At 34.9% G+C, this 26,091-nt stretch overlaps 2 protein-coding genes across 3 annotated transcripts in view; one reads left to right on the top strand and one right to left on the bottom strand.

Moving 5' to 3' along the window:
- Positions 1-243: 243 nt before the first annotated feature.
- Positions 244-25,967, top strand: LOC136971280 (tribbles homolog 2-like). The gene is made up of 3 exons (XM_067265739.1): positions 244-923; positions 24,028-24,320; positions 24,498-25,967. The coding sequence occupies exons 1-3, from the start codon at positions 657-659 to the stop codon at positions 24,988-24,990; spliced, it is 1,053 nt and encodes a 350-aa protein (XP_067121840.1). The 5' UTR covers positions 244-656; the 3' UTR covers positions 24,991-25,967.
- Positions 25,061-26,091, bottom strand: part of LOC136971278 (endoplasmic reticulum-Golgi intermediate compartment protein 3) — a 41,708-nt gene continuing 40,677 nt past the window's right edge. The window contains exons 10-13 of one of the 2 annotated variants that reach the window (XM_067265738.1): positions 25,574-25,638; positions 25,377-25,513; positions 25,252-25,307; positions 25,061-25,171 (exon numbers count right to left, since the gene is read on the bottom strand). In XM_067265738.1, coding sequence (XP_067121839.1) covers positions 25,095-25,171; positions 25,252-25,307; positions 25,377-25,513; positions 25,574-25,638 — 335 coding nt within the window. In that variant the 3' untranslated portion in view covers positions 25,061-25,094. Of the gene's footprint in view, positions 25,172-25,251; positions 25,308-25,376; positions 25,639-26,091 lie in introns of both variants that reach the window. The other variant, XM_067265737.1, reaches the window with a different exon arrangement.

Below are 26,091 nucleotides of genomic sequence, written 5' to 3'. Positions count from 1 at the left end.
CCCCGACGGCGTTACGAATCGCGCGCGTGCTCCGCGCCTCGGGCGGAGGGCCGCGGCCTTCGGAATCGGCCGTCGCCGAAGAGCGGCTTTTCCGATAACCGGAGTTATTTCCGTCGGAGTGACGACATTTCGATTGCGTTCGCATCTGCCTTACGTCACGGAGCGGGACGATGTCGCAATCGCCGTGGTCTTTCGCTTCGAGAAATAGTTCCGAAATTCTCTCGGCGTTTTCGGTTCTCCTGATCTCTCGCCGCGCCAAAACAGCGTAAGATTTGGAATTTTTGGCGAATCCGGGACAGAAAACCAGGAGATCGAGCCAAATTGGTGTTTTCCGAAGACGGCGGGGGCGAGGGGAGCGATCCGTCCCGGCTTCCGGAACGTGTCTCTCCGCGCCATGGCCGAAACTCGCGGACGGCGTCGGACAGGTCGTGTGGGTGAAAACTAGGGTCCGTCGCCATTAGGACCCAAAATTTCTTGTGACTCGTCATCCCGGGCCGAGAATCTTCACCCGGGACCTGTAAACCGTCATCGACGCAGCTTTGGCGTCGTTTCCAGTCGGACCGAAGCACTCGAAAGCAGCGAACGAGCCGATCGAACGGCCGCGTCTCTCCTCCAAGGTGACAGATTCGCTCGGACGTTGGCCGTCGACGTACCCGATGAATAACGTCTCCCGTCGACCCAGACTCAACTTGACTCAGGCGCGACTCAAGCAGCGACAGTCTTTCGACAAGGCCCCGGATTCGGGCGCCGGAAGCAGCGGAAGTCTTAGTCCCAATCTGCAGCCCGCCACCCCGCCCGATTTGGACGGCAAGGAGTCGTCCGTACCACGAAAAATAGGCAAATACTTGCTGCTCGAGCGACAGACCGGAAGCGGCCTCTTCAGATGCTTGGACACGCATTCCCGGGACGAACGCGTCTGCAAGGTAAGTTTCGACTTCTTCCTCCTCCTCCTCTTCGACCCGCCGCCGGACCACCGACCCACGGGAACTCCGGACGACGGGTCGACGCTTTCCTCCATTCCGGCGTTCACTTCCGCTCTCGATTTTCCGGACGTTTCCGGTATGTCGAGTTTAAAAAAAAATCGGGCCGTTCGTCGTGCGAACGACGAAGAAAACCAGATAAACGTGGCGACGACGGTTATTGCGACATCGCACCGAAAACTGTCGTCATACGTAGTAGACGCGCTTCCGACGCCCCCTCCGTATTTTTTTTTTACTTTTATTTCTTATTTCCCCCCGTTTTATCCCCCGCCACTTTTTTAGTGGGTTCGACGTCTCCCTCCGTCGTTTAAGGTCGGCGGTCGAACGAACTCGGGTTACCTTCGCGTTCGGGGCGGCCGTTGCGAAACCGAGTATATTTACGAAACTAGTTTTGGTTTAAGGACTTCGTTCCGAAGGACCGACTCCGGTCTCAGGGCATTCCATCGATCGCGTTTCTTTTAACGATCCGCCTCTTCCGCCCACCCGTTTCGGGGTCGATCGACGTCGCGACCCGTCCGTCTGACCTCGAATCGTTCGTAGTTACTACCAGACGTGACGTCGAACTTTAACGTTCCCAAAATTCCGCTCGACTTCTCGTGGGGGGGAGAGAGAGACCTTATTGATATTCTGCGCCGGAAGTTCGAAAAATCGTAAGATCCTCTTTCCGTCGAAGGCCCCGGCCTTCTCTGACGCTTTTATCCGAAAATCTGGCTCAAGGTGTTTCAATTGACGAGTGTAACGGACCTCGGGGTAATTGCTCCATCCAAATAGGAATTTGAATGTAATTAATAGTAGTTAATTAAGTGGCAAGATTTAAATATAATTAATGACGGAGACATTTCAAAATTCGAGCGTTGGACGAAATTGCTCGATGCGGAATCGGATGCGGGAGGGCCGGACGTAGAATGACGGGAGGACTCGCGTAGTTCGTTTGCGGTTCCGCCGTCCCGCTCGGGCCCGGCGATTTAAACTGTTTTTCGAGTAGGTAGAATCGAAACTGCCGTGTCGGTCTGTTTATTTAAATTATCATGTTATCCTGCGTATTCTGGAGATTATAGTTTGATAAAATATCAAGGATATGTTTGCTTCCAAACAACTTAGTAAATTTTAAAATATGTATAGGATCGAATATGATTCTAAGTAAGAAACGTCAATTTTTTTCATTTTATAAGCATTAACTTTCGGAAATCTTTTGGCTGTCTTTCTTGTGATAAATCCGTTGGTTGGTGTTTGTTTGATGTTGACTCCACAAAACTGTATGCAAGTATTGGCATATTTAAAGTTTACTGTCTGTAAAACTAAATTTAAATCCCATGATTCTATACGAAAACAAATGATAGGGATATTACTTTGACTATCGTGCCATTCTGTTGTATGATTCTGTATTCGACCGTTTTGTTCGGTAGTTGTGGCATTTAAATTTTCAAATACCATGACTGTTAATTATATTTAATCTCGCTTCTTAATTAACGTTCAAACACTAGTTGCAGTGTATAAATTAATATTTGAGCTTTGCGACTAATTAAGATCCGTGGCACGTCAAATTTGAATGTCTTGATTTATTTTGTCTGTAATACAATTAAAATACTCTTATACTTAGTACCTAGGTTTGTATTTAAAAAGTTGTCATTGATCTATATGAATCGAATAGCAGTTCGAATAATCTTTACTAGTTTTTATAAACAGACCATTTGCAAAAATGAGTTCTAAAATAAACCATATGGTTTACTCTAGAACTTTGACACAGGTTATCAATGGTTGGTTGGTTGCATAGTACAATGATTTTGTTGTCTGGAATATGATCTAATCCATAGCTTAGAATGAATTTCATTCCTGCAATTCTTCCAATGAATTTTATGGTTAAAGTGATAATTTTCTGTATTCTTTGGCTGGCATAATCATGTAACTTTGGTGTTTGATGGAATCTTTCTATAAAATGATAATACTACCAATTTAAATGTATTAATGTATTAATAATTGCAGTTTCTTATCAGTATTTCTAATAATCTTAACTATAAAATTTAATGCACAATCCTATTTTAAGAATTTATGATTTTAGACCATTCTTTCATGCAAATTATGATTACAATAAGTGATTAAATTTTTGTAAATTTTATGGTTTGACAGTTGTTGCAAAATAGAGAGAAAAATCATAAATTTAATAAAACTAAAGCAAATTAGTTTTTTTCCCCCTGCATAAGTATATGTAAAATTGTAGTTATTCTATTATCCCATTTAAAAAACTTATTTGATTTCTTTATAGATTAATGTTACTGTTAAGATATTTGTTAAAGTTTCTATTCTAATTTGCATCAAAGTAAATAATGAATTCAAAGTTGTTATACTGAAAGTTAATCCAGTTATCATTTGTAATTTCTGATGATAAAAATGACATTTGCATTATTTAAAACAAAAGATATTTTAAATCTTTAATTGTTATCTGATAATAGACAATACAGGAATGTGATTTATTAATGCTGAAAGTCTGTTTAAATTAAGCATTAGCATTTTTGAAATCTCCCAAAACTAACTACAAAGCAATGACTCGAATTCGTTTGACAGTCAGAGACATTTAAAACTGAAGATGTGATTCTTAAAAAAAAAAAAATTATGTAAATTAGACTTCTAGAGTTTGCTCTGTTATGGTCATTTGTTGTTGTTTTTATTTGTTTCGAGTAATTATAAAACTTTTTTAAATTCCAGAGCATATTTATTGTGCAAGCAGATTTAAAAAAGTCTAAATTCATGTTTGTATCCCAAATTAGGAGCCAATTGTTTGAAGTTATCAATATGAACAATAAATCATTTCTTTTTGGCAGTGAAATATATTATATTATATAATATATATTTTCAGTATTAATATATTTTGAGCAGTGGCATACTTAGGGTTTAATCTTGGGGAGCCGAGTTGAACGGATAAAGACGTCTGTAATGCAAATTCAATAGAACACCCATCTTATGTGACCACTAATTCATAAGTAGTATAGAAATATAAGAGACGACACAATGTAAATAAAAGAATGAATTTTAATTAGGAAAAGGTTTTTGGAAAATTTTCTAATGTTTGTTTTTCTTTGGATGGTGCCAAGGCCCCCTTGGTCTCTTCTGGATGCACTACTTGATTGTCTGTGTCTGTTTTCTATAAAATAAATTTAAAATGCCATTTTCTTTTGCATATTGAAATGAAATATGCTTCATTATTGCATCATTTTCTGTTTCTATTTTGTATATAATTAAATATTTAGATGAAGGGATACAGTTAACTTTATACACTCTCAGGTTCTCAATCAATGAAATTTTTTAATTATCCCAACATATTCATTTTTTATGCTTATGCAAGAATATTATTGTGTTAAAGATGTATTTTAATGTTTTGTTTTTTAAAACTTTCAATATTTCATACAAGTTGGTGAGTTAGTAAAGAAAGTTTCTTAATAAAGTTGTAATTGGAAATAATTTTAGTTTAAAACCAACCCTCTAAACTATAACGACAATAATCCTTATAAACTTAAGATTTTTTTTTATGAAAAGAAATTATATGTTGTTGATTAGCAATTTTATATCAAATCAAAAAATAAAGTAGTATTAATTTTTTATGCATATTACACATACCATTGTCAATGTTATTTTGACTACACAGTGTACATATTGTGTTTCCTACAGTATTGTAATATATATTATGAAATTATAATGCATAGGGAAACAGGAAACGTTGAGATTAGTTCAAGATTGGTTATCTTTGTTGCGATTAGAATAAAGAAAGAGAAATTAAATATAAAGTATTTTAGAATAAAATACATCACAAAAACATTCCATGGCCAAATTTTCTTTCTCATATTATTATAGATATGTTGTTAAATTTTATTTCAATTCATAATCTAAGCAAATGAATGACTTTAAAGTCATTCATTTGCTACTGGTTTTTTTCCCCCCTCTCTTCCTAGATGCTTGTCAGTGAAATTTTCCTTGTATGAGTCAGACTAGTTTTGCTCAGAAGGAATTGTATACTTTGTTAAATTAGATTTTTATTTATTCGTTTTCATACTTTGTTTTATCTTATCATCCTATTATTAAACTTTATACACTATATTTTTTTAGAAATATAATACCAAAATTTAATCAATTTTTATTATATTTTGTATATTTTTATACCATATTTTGTATTCTTTAACAGCACTGAAGAGGGATTGGGAGATAAACCAACCCGAAATGCATTTGATTAAATAAACGAAAATTTTCCTAACCATTGCTGTATGATGGTCTACCAGAATCATTATTTGGATTACAAGGACGGTACACACACAATTTTTATTATGTTGATAATTATTTTTGGGCTTTAAACTTTTAATTAAATAGTTAATTCATAATGAATTTCATTAAGAGAAGTTATAATTTATCAGTTAACCTTTAATCCCTTTTTATATATAATACAATATACTTTCTACAACCCTTCAATAAAATTATACTACATATTTGTATAAGTTATGATATTTGAAATCAATCTGTGAAATAATTAAAATTAACATTATGACTATAAGTTGCATTGACATTTTCATAAGAAAAGATGTATGGATGATTTCAATGCCTGATAATTTTTAATTGTATAAAATTAACCGAAAAAATTAAAAGCAGTTATTACATATGTATTTCTCAAACAAAATTGATAAAAGTTGAATATACTCTTCATTCTTGAATTAATTAAATTTAATTTTCAATTAAAGTGACAATAATATAACAACTAATATAATGTTAAGACACAACATAATCCTATTGGTATGTTATGTATATTTAGCAGTAGAACATGTAGTTTACTAGAATACAGATTTGAATACCATTCGAAACATGGACGTTTGTGTGATCGGATTTCAAACGGGATCATTGTTTAGAATATTCTAAAGCCACTAGTGTGGTATTGCATATAAAAAACACAGTAAATTTACAACATGTAACAATTAGAAACAGCATACAATATGTAATTACTATATATTGTTAATTTTAATTTCAGATTACAACCAAATTCTCTGTTTAACTAGATTGTTTTTGTAACTATCTCAATTGTCAAAAAATTTATTTATGATGATTAACACTTCTCCATTCAACTATAGATAAGTGCATAAAATTCAAATGTTTTAAATTTGAACTGTCTAATTTGCATTTTTTTAAGTTCCACAAACATGTTTTGCATTGCCGTGGAAACCCGTGTTTTCAAATTCTCAAAATCATTTCAATTAATTAGATTAAAATTATTGTAAATGTTATATTTATTAATTTAATACTGTGAAATTTAACCCAGTCATTCTCAAACATCTTGTAAACAATTATACATATAGAAATAAATTCAATGTTGATTGATTAGACAGCATAGAAAGTTATAAAATTTTATTGAACATAGAATTTTATCTGTAATGACTTGATGCACATCTCCTGCTCCTGTGTGAGACATTACTCTATTATCTGTTTTGTGACATCATAATTTTCAAGTTCTTTGTGTCATGTATTTTTACACTGGTCTTTATCCTTTCTCACTGAAAATGTGATTTTAAACACACAAATCCAGCCTGTCAGTGGCGTAGCGAGGGGATGTATCATGCACCAAATAGTCTCTAAGACAAACTATATGTGTTTCTGGGGGGGTATGGGGCACCAATAAAGTGTCGTGCTCCGGGCGCCAGTTATGTTCGCTACACCACTGCAGCCCGTAATGATGTGTGTACAATGTATAGGTGACTTACCATATTTGTAGCATTTGAAATTATAATTAGTGCTAAAAGTAAACATAAAGTAATTTGCATACAGTGGATATAAAATATGTTTTGTAGTCAAAAAGAAATCATTTGGATTTGTATTTATTTGTATTGTAATTATTTTCAGTATTTACTGTAAATAATTACAGTTTGAATTTTCAATTATTACTAAGTTGTTTTGTATAATACTATTGAACTTGGCCAAATTTTTTATTATTATTAATCTTTCATATTAAATTATTAAGAGAATAGTTAAGTTGTTTGTATTCAAAGACATAGCAGGAAATGTAAAATATGTGTCATATTTCTATAAAATGATAGTACTTTATATTTTTATCAGAAACACTAAATATTTTTTTATTATTATTTTGATATATATTTTGAAGTGCAATAATTTTCTGTGATATGATGCAATTTTTAAATTGCCAAACTTTCATAATAATTAGAAATCTCTGTTATTAGGTAGCTACATTTCAACATTCCTCTTTGAAAGTGATCTCATTTTTTTTTTATATTATTTTGTGTATTTCATCTATGAATTGTTTCGTTGCTTTCCATTATGGTGTAACTCTAACATTCCTCATTAAGTCACGAATAGACTCATTTTACTGTTAAGGAAATGTTTCAGTTGTCAGAAAAAGAGAAATAAATTAAAGTTTACTTTGATAATACAATTCTATAATATAAAGATGCAAAATCTTTAGCATTTATCTGTTAAAAGAGAGTTTTGTATGTATATATATATATAAATCATATCATATCATAATGGGTATATATATGTATTGACATGAAAGATTTTGTTCAAAAATTGTCCTTTGTTGTTGTTATTAGGGAACAGTTTAGTTTTGTTTCATAAAATCCTCAATTTATTTTTGGAAATAACCTAATTTACACTTTTGCGCTAATTGGAACAACTGTTTTATAAGGAAAGGGTAAACAAATCTTTATTTTAAACTTATATCCAATTTCTTCTGGTCTTTAACTGATTTACATACTTGTCAGTGCAAATTTCTTTGATTAGTTTGCTTTTAAATAATTTGGATATTTTTTTCTATAGTGTTATGGATGTAAAACATTGTAGTTGTTGTTAAAATTTAGTGTAAAGTGTAAAAGAATAATGATACATAATGATAACTGTAATAATTGAGATAATTCTGGATCCTGCTTCAGTTTCTGTCTCAAAATTTAACACTTACAAAATAATTGTTGGAGAAAATGGTACTGTTTTAATGAAAGGACAATGTGATTATAAATTTATTCAAATATAAATGTCTTTTACGTGAAAAATAATTAATATAGAGATCATATACTATACTTTGGTTTTGAATATGAAAACTTTATTTTTGTACGTATAATCCTTGCAAAAAAATTGCTAAAATAAAACTTTTGCATAACTTGCCTTACCATATACCATGCACTTTTGATTGCAGCTATTGCTCCATAGGTGTAAGTTCATGATTGCAATGTAAAATCAATGTATAACCTATCACATTGCATAAGCTGTAACTTTCCAAATTGTCTTTTAAACACAGATAACCCACAGGTTATATGCATGAAAATACTGTAATTAGATTTTACAAAAATTAAATATATTTATTTGACACACAGTTTTTTCTTTTGATGGAAATTATCTAAAACATTGATTTTTATCTGTGCACAAAATAGCATTTCCAAAGATATATGCCTGCTATTAAGGCTTTTTTATAACTTTATATTTCTTTTTATTGAATATAATCAATAATAAAGTGGTTTGAAAATCTTCCAGAATTATTCTTGTTCAAAATGTGTAAGCTGTAAAGCTAGATTATAGCATTAACAGAAGTTTGACATCTCCTGAGATATATATTTAGTTTATGAGAACTATTAAAATATATAACTAGGTGGATGTTTTCAGATCCATACGAAGAAGTCAAATTTGGTAAAAGCCAGGAGAAATACGTTTGTAAAATGTATTTACATAAAACTACTGTTTATTCTTCTGATTTGATTTCTTATTTATAATTATAAATAATTTTAACATAAAGGTGGCTCTTAGCATTTGGTATTCATCTATTACTGATTAGTTAGCTTTTGCAAAAGTGTCACATGGCAAATACATACGTACACACACAGGATTATTTGCCAAGCATTGGTACATTGTGGGACTTACAATCATTTGTCCAAGATTCGGCACAATATATCAATACAGAGTAGGGAAACTGCAAATACCAAATATTTGTCGAGAGAAGTCGGGTAAATCACCACACTGCTCAGTATTGGCCAAATGTTTGCTCAGTGTTTGGTGAACACTGAATGTTTGGAACTGGCATTAAATGAGACGAAAATATATAAATGGACATTCCAGCTTCAGTATTTATGTCATGAATGATATTACTTACTATCTTGTTGTCAGTTTAGATTCTCAAAGCATGGTTTGTGGACTGGTGGTCTGTGAACTGACCTAGTATACTCATTTTTCTAAAATAAAGTTCTATGCTATTTAGTCAGAGGAAAGAATGTTATTGCATTATTTAATACTTATGTTAAATTACTGAATAAACAAAAACTTTTGGCATGCACCTAAAGAGACTTTTACAGGATAAGAAGTGGATAGAGACATAGGGCATGTGCTGAGTCTGTGACTGACAAGCCAGATTAAATGATCCATGGATTGTATATAGGGATTGCAATTGCTGGATCCCTCATCCAGCAATCCAGCTGGATCCAGCGCATTCTTCGACCTGCTGGATCCAGCACTGCGGATCTGCAAATACTCAATTAACTTTCTTAATAATTGCGCAAAAGTCTACGTCGTCGCGTTGCCGCTTTGCTAACTACTAGACTGCTACTAATTACTTACTCACTACTTTACTAACACTAATAATTAAATTACTTATAAATAAACTATACCTTAATCAATCCAGCAAAATTTAATAAAATAATAACGTATTCAATCGCTTTTAACGATCTTCCTCAGTTACAAAAAAATAAAACATTAACTATAGAACATAAAATGTGTTTCGAATAAATATAAAAAGAATAGTGCTTAATTACATCCCATTTTTTTTTAAACAAGATACATAGATGTACTGCCAGGTCTGATAATTTTTCGTATTGTATACCGACGTAATCCCACTGTTTTCAAACTTTTAAGAAACGATAAAAAGAAAGAGGATCGGAATTCAACAATGGGTATATATTCAGTGCCTTTACACGACCAACGTTTCAATTCCAAGCTTGTTTATGTGGGTGCAACGACGCGCAGTTTAAAACAAAGGCTCAAGAGCACAAATATACAATCAGTTAGAACCTTGACAACACTGCGCTGACATCATACGCAAGACAGAAGGATGTTAATGTCCAATGGGATCAAGCGGCAATTATAAAAACGACAACGAATAGGCAAACAGTCAAAAATCTTGAAAGACTGGAAATCTGCAAGGCGCACATGACAACTGGTTGTATAAACCATAGAGATGCGGACTCATTGTCTACCATGTGGAGATCCTTTTACATTAATTAATGTTATTAACGGATAATGCTGGTTTCGTTGTTATATCTTATATACAGTAATACCCCGAACTTACGCGACAGGTGGGACTGAGCGATAACCGCGTAAGTTGGGGTATAACTTCGCATATAAATACATACAAATTATTTTTAATTGGGGCCGGAGACTACAGAAAACAACAATTTAGAAAAAAATGTTTAATAAAATCTTAGATAATACATATGCATAACAATTAATATTATTAAAATCGTAAATCGAAGTTATTTTGTTATAGAAGGCTTCCTAAAATCTAACAAATTTGTCTGACGGCTCAAAGATTTTTTTCTCCCGCAAAATTTCCTGGTAGCATGCTAATAATTTTTTTATTTCTCGTTTTGTAGAAGAAATGCGCTCTTCGTCGAAATCTATATTTTCTAAAATTTGTAACCTCTTTTTAATTAAACTGAGGCCTTCTGTCAAGTTTCCAACCGTCATTCGATCATCTGATTGAACTGGGTCTAAAGGATCAAGTTTTGCCAATTTACAAATTTTCGTTTTTGTATCGAAGTCTTTGGAATGTAAAGTTAACATTATTAAAGATGGAGTTTTTCTTTTCTTGTTTGATGCAGAAGAATCAGTTCTACTTCGTTTGGATGACACAGTAGAGTCTCAAGTCTCCGTAGATATAACAAACACAGAAATAAATAAGACAAAATAAATTGTAGCTATGCATCAATTCCGCGCGACACGTCCGAACCTGTAAGGTGAACAATAGTTTGGGGGGGGAGTAATCAAGGGTTGCGTGGTGCTCAAACAAAAGACGAATCGTCGAGATTTGAAAATCGCGTAAGTTGGGGTAGCGTAAGTCGAGGTATCACTGTACAGAGTGTTTTTTTTTAAACTGGCGGTACTCAGAGACATCTGTAGAGCAATCTAACAGCCGGACTGTCGCCAAATTTGGGAGAGTGACTAAGGATGACATGGAAAAGAGATTCCGCGAAGAAAAAAGTAGTACCCAAATTTGCCGGTAGGGGTGGATTTGACGCTGTTGTAGCGAAACAGCTAAGAATCTGCATAAAATCCAGCTGCAATTAACAAACACACGAATGAATAATCAGACAGCGGTTTCAGTGTAATAACGAAAGTTTAATTAATCAGCAAATAACCTCCCTTCTTCAATGTGATCACCGTCCTGCTGGACAACTCATTGCATCCTGAACACCGTGTTCTCTATGGCCGAACGTAACATGTCTGCAGGAATGTTCATCACAGTTCGAGAAATGTTGTCCTTCAAAGTCATCGAGTTTGGGACACTACCAAGATAGACCTTGGACTTTAAGTAACCCCACAGGAAAAAGTGTAACATGGGATTAGATCCGGGGAGTGAGGCGGCCATGCAAGTGGAAAAAAGCGACTAATGACCCTTTTTTCTGTGAAGTGCTGGTAGCTTTTTCGCTACAACAGCTCCAAATCCTCCTCTACCGGCAAATTTAGGTACTACTTTTTTCTTCGCAGAATCTCTTTTCCATGTCGTCTTTAGTCACTCTCCCAAATTTGGCGACAGTCCGGCTGTTAGATTGCTCTACAGATATTTCTGAGTACCGTCAGTTTAAAAAAAAAACACCCTGTATACATTTTTTCCGCTATTTATTTTGTTTATCTATATTTTGTCCATTTGGACGTTTTCCGTTAATTTTTATTTTTATTCCGAACACATTTTATGTTCTATATTTAATGTTCTATTTTTTTTGTAACCGAAGAGATCGTTAAAAACGATTGAAAACGTTATTATTTTATTAAATTTTGCTGGATTGATAAAGGTGTAGTTTATTTAACTTATTCTACTTCCAGTACATAGTTTTATATACTTATAAATAACTACAGACTAATATGTAGAGCCTATATATGAAAACTGGTAAGACTGATAGCCACTTAGCCACTGATTATCCGTCCTTACATTATTATAATATATTAATATAAATTAATCAGTAGATTTGCCTTTGCTATTATTTAACTTAAAGATTACATTATAATTATAATCTAACTAAACATTTAAAGTTAATTATCTCTATCTCAAGTGTTAAACCGAACCAAAGTTAAGTTTACTACCTAAATGTGTAAAAAGTTTTACTGATTTATAGTGACCAGTCTAAATAATAAAAGCTTCTTAAGTATTTTTTAAAAATGTTTTATTTCATTAAAAAAACATAAGGATAGATAGATAGACAGATAATACTATTGCACCAAAAATACATCCGCGCTGGATCCAGCTGGAATGATTTCAATCCAGCAAAAATCCAGCTGGATTTAAAACACTGCTGGATTGCAATCCCTAATTGTATAACTTTGAGAATCATTAGTTTACAGGGTTGTGTCAACCAAGAAGCAAAATGGTGTGCTGCACTAGGATGCTACATAAGAAGGGCAATACAATTTAGCCACCAACTTTTTATACACTATGTAATTTAAATTTGTCTTAAACTTTTATTCTGTGACAGTTTGTTTGTAAATTAATTAACTTAAAGTAATTTTTAAATAATAATATTTTTTTTTTACCATTATAATTTTTAATATTAACAAAATTGTACAAGATTTTGCAAAATTGAAATATGTAAGATAAATTTCCAGTAAGAATAAAACTTTGTGTTCTCTATGAATGATTTGCCTGAAGAGGACAGTTGTATACTGTTGAAAGTACTTGCATAATAAATTCTCTTTGTGTAATGTCGACAGATAGTGCTGCATGTTATATTTTCTAATAGTACATTGGCATGTATAATTATTTAAATTTTATAACTTTGTTTATTTCATCAAATTATAAAACTGTATGTACATATTATTATTTTATTAATTATATATATATAGAATTACTATAATACAAATCTGTTTGATTCATATTAAAGTAGTAATAATAATGTTTTATTTTATGGTTTCAATTTAATGCATTTATAGTGTATAAAAATGAAACTAAGCAAAAATTATTAATATATAATTTCAGTTATTCCAAATAAATTGCAAAAAGGAGATCTATCACCCTGGACTGGTAATTTACCTTGGTGTGGCCTGGCTGGTTTACACTAATTTTTTGCAGGAATACTTATAGGTTGCTTATATAAGGATAATAGCTGTTCTCATATACTATCTTTATCATTCTTGCATGACTGGTAATGTTATTTAGGTTTTATTTAATTCGAAACCTTTGAATAGTCAAACGTTTTGCCCAGAAAGTTTGTAGAACTGGCACCATCTTTGTAAATAAATAAGTCACTACTAACTTTAGGAAGCCAATTAATTAAAAGAACCAATTTTGATCAAGATTTGACTATCTTCAGCTTAAAATCTTATAGAAATATAAGATTGTAAGCTGAGGATCGTTATATCTTGACTGAAAAAAAGTTTCTTTTAATTAATAGAAGTTGGCTTCCTGAAATTAGTAGTGATTTATTTATTAACAAATCCAAAGTAAATGTGAAATGGAAAAGAATTATTGAATCTTTCCATTTAGCCATTCTTATGATTCGGCCTCCTTTAAATGTAAAGAAAAGCCTTTTAATGAAACCATGATTTTAAAAATAGTTGAAATGAAAATGTATATATAATTGGAAATCTGTAGGAAGACACGTTGCTGGTTATATAATATAAGGATTTTTGTGAGAAATTCTTCAGTCCACAAAAATCTCTTGAGGACGAGAATAATTTCAATTGGAGAAATTAGAAATTCTTATGCCAAATGTATCAAGTAATAATTTATAAAAGCTTAAGTATAAAGTTTAAAATCTAACAAAAAAAATTTTTTTAGAACATTTGCATCAGTATTTCTATTATTTGTATGTAATCAGTTATTTTTTTATTTTAATTATTTAATTGTAAAATAAGGACAAATATTTAAGTACAAAACACCAAAAAAGTATGAAGTTAATAGCAGTTCTACTTCTGATCTTTGATATCCAGATAGTTGAAACAATTTGAGTAAAAAAGAATCCACAGCTGAAACAGTGTCAATAACACTTATTGGTAAACATTTTGTTAATACAGTAATACTTCGGTTTTCATTGGTTTCAGTGTTCGTTGATTTTTTCGCGAAAAATTTGTCTCGGATTTTGTTGGCGTGCTCAAGTAACCTCGCTGCTAATTTTGCGAAAACAAAGGGTGACCCACGCGTTTTCCGGCTCATTGTGGCATTATTTCTTGTTGTGTGAACATTACCCCACAACAGCCCACCATTGGCCAACGGTTCTGTTCCCTGAACACTGGGAGTTCGGTCATGGGTTTGCGTTTCACCAGGGCAGGCTGGCCATGTGAAGTTTTCTAGGTTTTCTCCACGTCTGTAACACCTGAATAGGAGCCAGTTACCCTTAAACAGACCTCCCGGAAGGCATTATTTCCCGCAATACAACCATTATAAACGCATACAACTACTATTACATGACCATTACGTCACACTTTTCCATGGGGTGATATAAGCTAGATGCTCATATCCAACTAACTTCTACAAGACAAGACATTACCCCGTGTGTCTAGCCAAACAATTCCATTGCTTTTATCTTTATGCTAATTAGTCTTTTATATTAATTTCTTAGTGCTTTTAGTATTTAATGCTATATTAATTCTCTATAAAATGTGTTTTTGGAGTGTCTAGAACGAATTAATTGGATTTACATTGATTAATATGGAAATACAGTCAAACCTGTTTTTATGCGCTCTTTTTATGTGCGATTTTTATTTGTGCGATTTTTTTAATGCGAGTTTTTAATTTGTGCGGTTTTTTTTTGTGATTTTTTTTTTTTTTTTATTTGTGCGGTATAGTTGGCGACTAGTCTCGTGCGATTCGTCATGTCTCACGTTGACTTATTATAGCTAAATAAACTTATTATAGCATAAATGCACTTATTATAGTAATATTATTGCATGAATATGCGAAAAATGAAATTATTTACTTTTTAAGTCAACAAAACACCACCTGGACAAAAATATGTAAAACTTTTTTAATGCGGTCCCTATCCCCCGCATAAAAACAGGTTTGACTGTAATTGCCTCGGTTTTCGTTGGTTTTGGATTTCGGCCATTATTTTCGGACGGATTATCGACGAAAACTGAGGAATCACTGTAAATGAAATTCTTTTTGTTTCAAACTTTTCATTGTTATTAAACTGAAAAGCTTAGAAATCTAAATTGTTAGAAGCTGATTTTTAAATCAAATAAAGTGTGCAAATTTTCTTATGTGCCAAACATTATCTTCCTAAGCAATTGTTATGTAAGTCAATGTTTATAAAATTCATGCATAAATTGGTTGATAGTTATTGAAATAGATGTATTAGTGTTCCCATTAGTATGCTGTTTCTATGTTGATATCTCTCATAATATAAAGGTTTAAAAAGGAAGAAATTGTCACTTATTGTAACATTGAAAATTTTAATAATTTCTTCTGAAATAAACTTATTTCTTACATAAGAAATGATATGATATATAAAACGTTTTCTTTGCAAGTGTAGAAAATTTATTTTACAGTATCTGCTATTAACTTAATGTTAATTAATATTGAGAGTTTATCTATGATCCAAGATCAGAAGTAGAACTGCTATCAACTTTTTACTTTTTTGGTATTTCGTACTTTAATATTTGTCTTTATTTCCTTATTTTACAATTATTTCATTGTAAAAGTTTATATTTCCAGTTATGTAAAATTTTTATTAACTTAAGCTTTTTGTAATGTTTTTGGTAAATCCTTTTTTCTGTTATTTGTAATTACAGTAGAGCATCGATTATGCGAAACAATTTGGAACTGGGGTTGTTCGGATAACTGATTATTTACAAAATAATAGCCTATATTAAACACAAAACTGTACTGTATATATTTTGAATCACACATCTTACAAATTCATACCTTACATAAAGTAGTACATTAAAGTAGGCCTACAGTTAGATTGGCAGGGAGGGAGAGAGTGCCCTAGCAGAAATTTGAATTTGCCGATTGGAACGCTTTTGGTTAACCGATGTTTCAGTTGATCGATATTCGGATAATCGATGCTCTACTGTATTGAAGATGCTAATTTAGGTTATATATACATAGAACTTAAAAGATTGAGAGAGATAGTTTTCAGTTTCTTGCATTTATGATGATTCATGCTTACAAGTACTGTTATGTCTAGTTCTCATCGTAAGTGTTAAACCTGATTTTCAGTTGTTTCATCCATTTCTTTTCATAATAACCATTTTGTATTAGTTAGAACTGTTCATTTTTCTGATCTCTTTTAAAGACAATCTAAACCTTTTTCAGTGAGGTGATATATTTCAGTAGTCTAAATCCCTTGTTGCCATTTTACTTAATGTGTTAATATTTCTGTAGCAAAATCTTAAAGAAAAATAATAAGCTAACATTCAAATGGGTGTGATGTTTTTATTATATGTTACTTTTACATGGGTGGTATTCTAACTTATGTTATAACTTTTATATGAATATATAACAAGCAATAGCTCAATAAATCTGGAAATATTTGGTTTATATATATGTGTAATGTAATCAGAGAAAAAATTGAGAATGGATTTGGCAGCCTGAAAAATGTTTACTTTAGAATTGAAAAATATTACCAGAGATCTACAACTGATTGCTGCATTTTGGTGATAATACTTATTTAACAATAAAGTTTCACATAATCACAGATGACAAATAGACATCAGCAAACAAGAAGTTAGAAGGCAAAAAGTGTGATTGTTTGTGGAGTTTAATCCCAACTTGCCATTTCAGAAGTGGTTAGAGCTTTTGTTGATACAGGTTATGTTTATGGGTATACAAAGTAAATAAAGAAACTCAAGGAAGGTAATGGAACCAAACAGAATAAAGAATCAGGTTATCCAATTGCCACATTGAACTGAAACCAACAAAGATCTCTGGACCTTGAAAACAACAGTAGCTCTAACTTACTAATGGATGGCAAGAATGTTTGGATATTTGGACAAAACAGTGAAACAGATTATGCAGATCTTTGGGTATGAAGAAAAATCCCATAACTCAGCACAGTCATCCCAGATCAGAACAAAAGACAATGTTGGCATTTGACAACTCTTCAAAGGGACAAGAGAAGAGCCATTTAAAATTGTTGATGCAGAGTCTCATTGTCTCTTCATCTGTAGTCAGTTCAAGTACTTCAACAAGGGAAAAGAAGTTAAACCAGATGTAAAATTTAAAAGAAATTTGAACCAAAGACTCTTGTGTGAATAGTGGCTGGACCAAAGAAACCCTTGTATGACCTCACAGGGTGCAATTAATTCTGAAAGATATATTAAAGAGTATTGAAGCTGGTCTGGTTCTGTACGTAAAGTGAAATTATCCAAACAACATTTTATAGTTTGGCCCAACTTAACCTCAGCACACTATACAAGAGCCACTATGGCAAGACTTGATGAGTTGATTGCTGCATTCATAAAAGAAAATCATCCACTAAATGTTTCTTAGTTGCCCTCTGTTGAAGATTTCTTGGTTTATTTGAAACAAAAGGTTTGAGTTTGAGTGGGAAGCAAAATCTGCTCCAAAACTACTTAAAAATCACAGATGACAAATAGACATCAGCAAACAAGAAAATAACTAGGAAAAAAAAGCTATCAACAAAATTCCTTCCTTCAACTGGACCAAAATTTTCACAGGTGTTCACGAAAAAGTTCATCAGCTGCCAAACATGGGTAGCCGATTCAATTTTGCCACCAGCAATTCACTGAACTGACTGTTAAAGTGCATCCTGGTTATTAATTCTTGTTAATAATAATAAACGATCATTAAATTCAAAGTTACAGCAAGAAAAGCTTGTCTCGATTTTTTTTTCTCTTCGTATATTATAAAATTTTATGACAAAACCTGTATTTGATTTCCGTTCAGTGTCTTTGATTCAGAAAAATAGGGGGAAAAAATGTTCATGCCATTTGTTTTTCAAGCTTGAAAAATATGAATACGTGAATTATTAATGAGTATATAAATAAAATTTTAAAAATTGTAAAGAAATAAATGTGGAAAATCATAGTTTCAAAGTTTTGAAGTTCAGTTTACATTTGATCTCATTTTAAGTGTAAAGTACACTAATTGTGATTGTGTTATCTAATAGTTGATATGTTTTTATGGTATAAAATAACATAAAAAGTAACAGAATTTCTAGAATTGTTTCACTTAGTGTGAATGTTTTTTTATATTTTTCATTATTCTTAATACATTTTTATGGAATAAGGAGATGAGTCAAAAGTTTGGTATCATGGAATAAATTATTTAAACAGACACTCAAATTATTACCTTCAATTTTCAAACACCGGAATGTTTGGACATGTAAAAAAAAAACACTAATTTTACTTGATCATTCTTGTATAATCACTTACCATTTTCAACTCCAAAATAAAAAAAAAAAATTTATTGATAGTAATTTAATCCTTAAGTACACAAATTTTCTCTCACCCACACATTTAATTCAGATCTGAGTAGCAAGTTGTGAAAAATGTTTCTCTTTTTGGGCATTCATTAAATGTTTTAAAATAAACTATAGTAGAAAGATCCTTAAAATAGTACCATGATTCATCGTGGTTTTTTCTTTTTTGAGTGCATATTTTTCAATTAAACTGACATATCTTGTTTAGATAACGATTTTTTTTTCTCTTAAAAATAAAATGAATGATTTAATGATAATATCTGTAATTATATTTAATACAAAAATAATATAAATACCTGTGAATAAAAAAAAAAATATTTTTTGTAGCTAGATTTCCAATAGATAAAGTGTATCATATGACAAGTGGGTTTTTCTACTTTCGTTTTGATAAAATATTGAATATTATACTTACTGAAAACATGAGAAAACTTCTTATAATCTCTCTTCGCTTACCAGTAGTAGAAATAATATATATTACTTTTTTATTTTGAATAAACTTATTTTCTTTGATTTATTTTAATAGTAAAAATGGCTTCTGGTGAGGACTGGCTTTCAATTTTTTCGGCCACAATTTTCAGTTTACGGGCCTATACACACCCACTTCTGTCTGCCCTTTGTTAATCTTGAAAACAGAGTTAGATCGATGAAAATAGAGACCAGATACGGAAAGTTTAGGGACTGAAGGCCCCGATTAAGTATATACGAACTTTTGGTCTGGATCAGAAGTCACGTGATTTTTTTAAAATAAAAAATTGTAGTCTGGCGTTGTGACAATGTCGTCATAATATAAATTTGATTTTTGGAAAGTAAACTTGTGTAGCCAGTTATGTTTGATATTCTACGCTTATATTATACCATTTCAGCCTACTTAGCTTTATAATTTCATAACGATAACTCTTTATGCATGAATATGGGGGATCATTAATTAATCTACATTTCTCTACCGGCTTTCTTTGTTCCCATCAATCATCTATACTTTGTAATATATAAAGCTGTCTAATAATGACAATCCGGTATTTATTGATTTGTCACAGTAGATCTTTCTATAAGTGAGATTTTTTCATGCAGTGTTACCAATGCTGTCACCCTTAAACTAGTTTATGATTAATGTTACATGTACTGTTTATGTAAATGATATGTCTATTCAAAAAAGACTTTTGTGTGTCTTGTAATGATAGAAGTTTTAAATGAAAGATGCTTTGAATCTGGATGAAGTTGTTGAAACAAGGAAATTTATGTTTTTTTAATGAAATGAGTAATTATCGAGAGAATTGTGATGAAGGAATTGATGTTATTGGATTGTGAAAACTTTAAAGTACACTTCTCTGGTAATTTCATAACCTACAAATTATTAAAACCAAGTAGGGCTATCTTTAGCCTGACTGTGCCAGTAATTTGTACTCTCAGGTAGTATTAAAAGGTAATCTTACCGAAAGTTGCCCAGTAGAAACATTACTATAAGTTCAGCTACCATATATGTATATTAGCAAAAAAATTTTAGGAAAGAAATGCTGACTGTAAGTAAATTTAAAACTAAGTTTCTGGCAACCTATCCTGTTAAAATTATGTTATTAATTTCTTTATAAACATGCAATGGATTTTGCAATTTTTATTAATTTCTTTATAATAATTAAGATCAGTTCCAATGTAAGTACAATGAAAGGAGAAACAAAAAGCTTACAAAATTAATCTGTTTAATATTAAATGTTTCCTTTTCTCGAAATTATTGATAATAGTAGAAATGATTAGAATTCATTTTCTCAATAGGAGGAATAGTGTAAAATGCTTAATTTAATTGAATATAAAAAAAGTCTATGTCGAAGATAAATATAAAGTGGGGATTTTTAATCAGAAGTCCACAAATTTGAGGTTCTTAATGGTTTCCAGAAAGACAATGAGCCGGGATTAGGATTGCCAACCGTTCTCAATACGGAGGGACAGCCTTGGATTGAACTGTATTGTCCTCCTCTGAGTACAATTTTTATTGTTTTTGCTTCATTTAACTTTATTATTCTCTGAAATTTTCCTATTCTAAAGCAATAGTCTTTATCACTAACTAGAATCACAGAGTAAGACACATTGTTGGTCAGACAAGCAACTAAAGTTTAGACTGGCATTGTGAAACAGTTCTTAATAATTCTAACATTGAGTTTAAAGTCCTGTTTATTGTCTATTTGATGTTTTATAGTTTTCTTGGCGCAAAAAAGTTTTCTCCAATTCTCTCTGCCTTGTGGCATCAAGAGGGCCTTTAATGGCATTTACAAAGTGTAATCTATGGCTGGTGTTAGTATTTAACCTTTATTTACATTTAATTTCATCTGCGGTAAAGAATTACATTTCTGTGACGTTTTTAATGTAGATGACGAAAATTTTTGAGAAAATTTACCGCGCAATAGTGTCACCAGAGGCTGTAAAGGTTACCGCTCTTGCGACGTAGGTCACTTACTATGCTAACGTAATCGGCGAAAAACACTTGTCGCCCGTTGTAAGTAGTGTAATGCTGTCAATATTTGTAACTCCGATTTTATGTAAACGCGTGTAAAAATATACTCGGGAGCCCATCAAACACGCTGTTTATTCCGTTGCCGATAAAGGAAACGAATGGCCATCGTCGCTCCGTGATGCGCCATAATGGGATCGCGGATAAACGAACGGTGGTAATTTTTTACAGTCCGTATCAAAAAGAAAACATTGCAAAAATCGATAATTATTACGGTTTGTTTTTTGCTTTTGCATACACACACATTTTCTCTTTCGTTATTTTCGAGAGATTAACTTTCATCTTTCTTTTAATGCTATTTATTCGCCATTATACTCTTCATCTCCATATTTAATTATTCGAATATCTCTAAGCCGAGACAAGATTATTATTTCATCCGATAATTAGAAAAAAAAATCGTGGAATGAATTAAGAAGTTATCTTATTCGTAAGTATAAATATGGATAGGAGCGAAACGGCTGTTACCAAATGGTCCCCTACATTAATAAATCTCGCGCTCGTAGGCTCTAGTATTATCGACCCAGATTATGCGAGAAACGCGAATACTTGCCCCCCCCAAAAACGAAAAATTGGTGAAATTACAATTCTATTTAAATCGTACGAACAGTTTTAAATAATCGAGGGGAGTACCACTCGACTTTCTTTCGTTTTCTGTTCTGTTTATGCACGAAGTCGTTAATGTTTTGCAATGCCGCAGCCCAGTTTTTTTGGGACGGAAACTGGAAAGAGCTTTTCCACAAACACTTTCGGAATTCCAATTCCCGCTTCCGAATGCTTTTTTAATACTTCGAACCGAAAAAGAGTATTGTTTAATGTCGAAATCGTAATACGGTTTCCCACGTGCTGGGATTTCTTAATCGCGTGCAAAATTAAAACGTAATATCGAGATTACTCACGTACTGTACTTTTCTGATCTGACATTTCTGTAGTTTTGTAAATCCAACTGCTGTTAAAATTTAAGACGTAAATTAATTTACGTAAAGTTAAATTAGTAAATGCGTGAACAGCTTGCTATATTATTAATTAATTACAATATGTATGTATATATTTTTTTCTACTACGATTCAGACATTTGCGATGACGTACTACTAACGAGATAAGCCGCAACGAATGAATGAAACCGTTGTCCCGTGTCGGCGTTTGTGACGTATTTCGATTCGTCACCCGCCCGCATTCGTAAAAAACGCCAGAGGGCCGACGAAATTTATAACGAATCTACCGGCGTAAATTCCCCATTTTTTAATGGAGAATTAACGTTTATGCGGGTTAAATCGGGAGGATCCCGTTTGTAGAAGGTTACGGGGGGGTTCGAACTGGGGTAGAGACCAAAATCTGGCAGTTCGGCGGATGACGAAGTCGTATCAAAGTCTCTTCCGTTTTAACGCGGCGGCGAGACGGATATCTGGTTCGGTCCGGTTCTAATCCCGCGTGTTACGTAAGGGTGCGTTTCTAAACCGGGCAGCTCGCCAGGAAAAAAAAAAATAGTCTGAACGTTGCAAAGACTGCCGACGGCGAGCAAAACAAAATGGCAGCCAGCAATCGTTATTCCGGTTTTCCGATAAGGAAAAGTATGAGTAAATTGTAAACGTTTGCCAAGTAAATTAGTAATAATTTTGTGCGTAAAATAATTTCCGACGTTATTTTTCTAGATAACAGCCTATGACGTCGATTACGACGTCATAGAATGTAGTTTTAAAAAAATCCTTTCGGGAATGTATTCCGGTTTTCGGCACGCCCTAAGTTCTTTTTTTTTCGAATTTGTCAGCGGACGAATAAGGCGATTCGAAACGGAGAACCAATCGCGAATGATTTTAGTTTGTCAGCGTGCGTTTTTAATATATATATTTTTTTAAACTGGAAAGCGAAAGGGCGACGCGAAATTTCAAATTCCGCATTAATAGAAATTAGGTCGAATGGAGAGAATTCCGCTTCGCGCCGAGTACTAGAAAACTAGAACTAAATTTTACAAGGACGCAACTCGAATCCATTAAACGAAATAGTTTCTTTTTATTGATAATCCTTTTATTTACACATTTGCGCTGTTGGAAAGAAACTCGACGCAATTTATATTTTTCTTCTTCTTTCCGTTTCCTTTTAGAGGCCGTTCGCCCAGCTTTTAAGTGGTAAAATAAGTTGTCCGGAACACTCGATCCGCCGCTCTTTCTCCCGCCCGAGCATAAAAAGTCGAGAAAATTTAATATTGGAGTACTCGGCTCCGCTTTTCTTTCCCGTACAGTACTTCCGCCGTAGAAGCCAACGTTTTCTACGAAATGCGGAAATGACGCACGCACTTTTCTGTGACAAAAGAAAAGCGGGAAAGTCCTTTTGGAACCAGAAACTAGATTTGTTTTTTCCTTTCTCGGTTTAGAATTCCTCCCACTGACGACCTCAACTTTCCAGTCGATTCGATTATAGTGTAAAATCTGAATTGTTAAGTGTATTTTTTTCTGTGTGGGTTACGGCATACCAGAAGCAACCCCCCGTTTCGGCAGAGAATATTTGGGAAAAAATATTTTAGTGAGCCATCCCGCGCCTTTGGCACTCGGTCCCCAATTGTTTTTACCATATTCTGGTGCAAAAATAAAAGAATTTTCCCCGAAATAAGTGTACAAAGGGAGTCGAAGTTGTTGACAAAATTTTTCATGTATTCACGTGGAATATTTCGGTGGTAAAGCAGCTTAACTGTAGCAAATATGTTTTATTAATAACAGTTTTATTGGAAAGTCGGGCTAGGAAAAGGTTACCTGTAGCCTAAGGCCTTCTGGGAAATTCATTAGACTACGGGGGATAGCAACTTCACGGGACGTCTTACACGTGAAGCTGACATCTCCCGTATTACTTTTTTAGCCTGTTTTTGGAGAAAAGCCGCTTATTACACGCTGTAAATTTATCGATCGAATAATTAATTTTCCTTTATTATTATTTTCAGGTGGTGAAGAACAAGAGAAACCGAGAGGCGCTGATCGGTCACTTCCGCTTGGACGGCCATCCGCTGATTAACGGAGTGGAGGAGGTGCTGGTGGCCGAGTCCAACTCCTACATCATCTTCCCGCCCTCCTACGGAGACTTGCATTCTTACGTCAGACAGAAGCGACGTCTTAGGGAACACGAGGCGTTGGGCCTCTTTCTTCAGATCGCCTCGGCCGTGGCCGCCTGCCACCAGGCGGGCATCGTCCTCAGGGACCTCAAATTGCGAAAGTTCGTCTTCAAAAATCCCGAAAGGTGAGTTGGAAGCGTCGTTCCTCTCGCGAATTTTAATTTCGATCCGGCCGCCTTCGTTCGCGTAATTATAAAAGGGGGCTGCGGCCTCGCCCACTCCGAACGATCGATTTTCGCGGTCGCGTCGTTCCGCCACGAAGATTTATTAAAAATTCTGACGTTTTCTTTTCCCGTGCGCAGGACCGAACTGAAACTGGAGACGCTGGACGACGCGGTGGTGGTGGAAGACGACGACTGGCTCAACGACCGCCACGGCTGTCCCGCCTACGTCAGCCCCGAGATCCTCATCACCTCCGGCTACTACTCGGGCCGAGCGGCCGACTGCTGGAGCCTGGGCATCATGCTCTACGCCATGTTGGTGGGACGCTACCCCTTCCACGACGCCGACCCGGGCGCCGTCCTGCTCAAGGTGCGACGCGGAAGTTTCAGCGTTCCCGACGGCCTCTCCTCGCACGCCCGCTGCCTGATACGCAGCCTCCTGCGCATGGAGCCGGCCGAGAGACTAACGGCCGAAGAAGTGCTCGACCACCCCTGGTTCAAATCGGGCCGCCGCCGACACGGGCACGCGGCCGAATCGGGGCGCGGCGCGCCCCGAGGCGACGACGCCAAGGTGCCCGACCAGACGGTGCCCGATCCCGCCCTGCAGGAAGAGACCTCCTCCTTCTTCGCGTGACCCCCGGGCTCCGGGCTCCGCCCGACCCGGCGCCCGACGCCCGACGGACCGCGGTTCCAACCCACTCGGGTCGAGAGTTAACGGCCTTTATTGTCGATTCTACACTAGTTGGCTTTGCCCAGCTCGATCTTCTGGATGGCCCGCGACGAGTGGTAGATGGCCGAGTCGATCATCCCCGCCACTGAAAGAAGAAAAAAAGAGACAATGGACTACGATGTCACGGGCGAGTCCGAAAGTCGAACCGCCGGGCGCGCCGCTTACCGGTGAAGACTCCGCCCACGATGGCGCAGACGCCGGTCAGGAAGTGCGGAAAGGACCTGAAAGAGAAAGAGGAGGAGGTGAGGGGCGGGGCAGGCTCCTCCCCCGCGTCGGGCCCGCCCACTCACTTGCGCTTCTCCGAATATTTGACCATCATGGGCGAGAACTCGTAGATGACGAAGACGCCCGGCAGACTCTGATCTCCGCCCGCCGAAGCGGCCCTCTTCCGATGGCGGGTGACGGCGAACCTGTTGGTGTGCAGCGTCTGAAAAGAGAGACAAATGAACGCAAACGGTCGGCGAACGGGAGAGCCGCTTCCACTCACCTGTCCGTCGGAGCGAGAGTACATCATGGGCACGATCTTGGCGTAGTATTGGAACATGACGCCGCCTGAGGTAAACAAACAAAAAAAAAAAAAAACAATTAGGAGAGAACGAACGGGACGAAGAAGAATACGAGGAAAGAACGCGCGCCCCTTTTTTTTTAATTATAATGAACCGCGCCATCGCGCGGTTTCCCCCGACCTCGACGTTTTTAAGTTTAAACGAATGCGAAATTGTAGAGAAAAACCGGAAGAACAAAACGTTTTCGGCCGAAAGACGACGCGAAGTGTCCGCGTTTACGAAAAAGAAAGAAACGTTAGGGCCACCGTTTCCAGCGGAAACGGGACGCCCCACTTGTACCAAATGTCCAATAAAAACATTTGTAACGAAAAAAAAGGAGTGGTTTCGTCGCGCCTCTCACCGTTTACCGTTGACGCAGTGTACTACGTCACACGTCCCCCCTTCTCGCAAAGTAAATTGGCAGCGATTATCGTGCATATACATTCCGACGGCGCGGTCT

This window comes from Centruroides vittatus, unplaced genomic scaffold (genome assembly GCF_030686945.1).
Source record: "Centruroides vittatus isolate TY-2023 unplaced genomic scaffold, ASM3068694v2 contig_2433, whole genome shotgun sequence".
NCBI lineage: Eukaryota > Metazoa > Arthropoda > Arachnida > Scorpiones > Buthidae > Centruroides > Centruroides vittatus.
The sequence above is the reverse complement of the archived record's forward strand: the minus strand, read 5'-3'. Positions and strand labels throughout refer to the sequence as shown.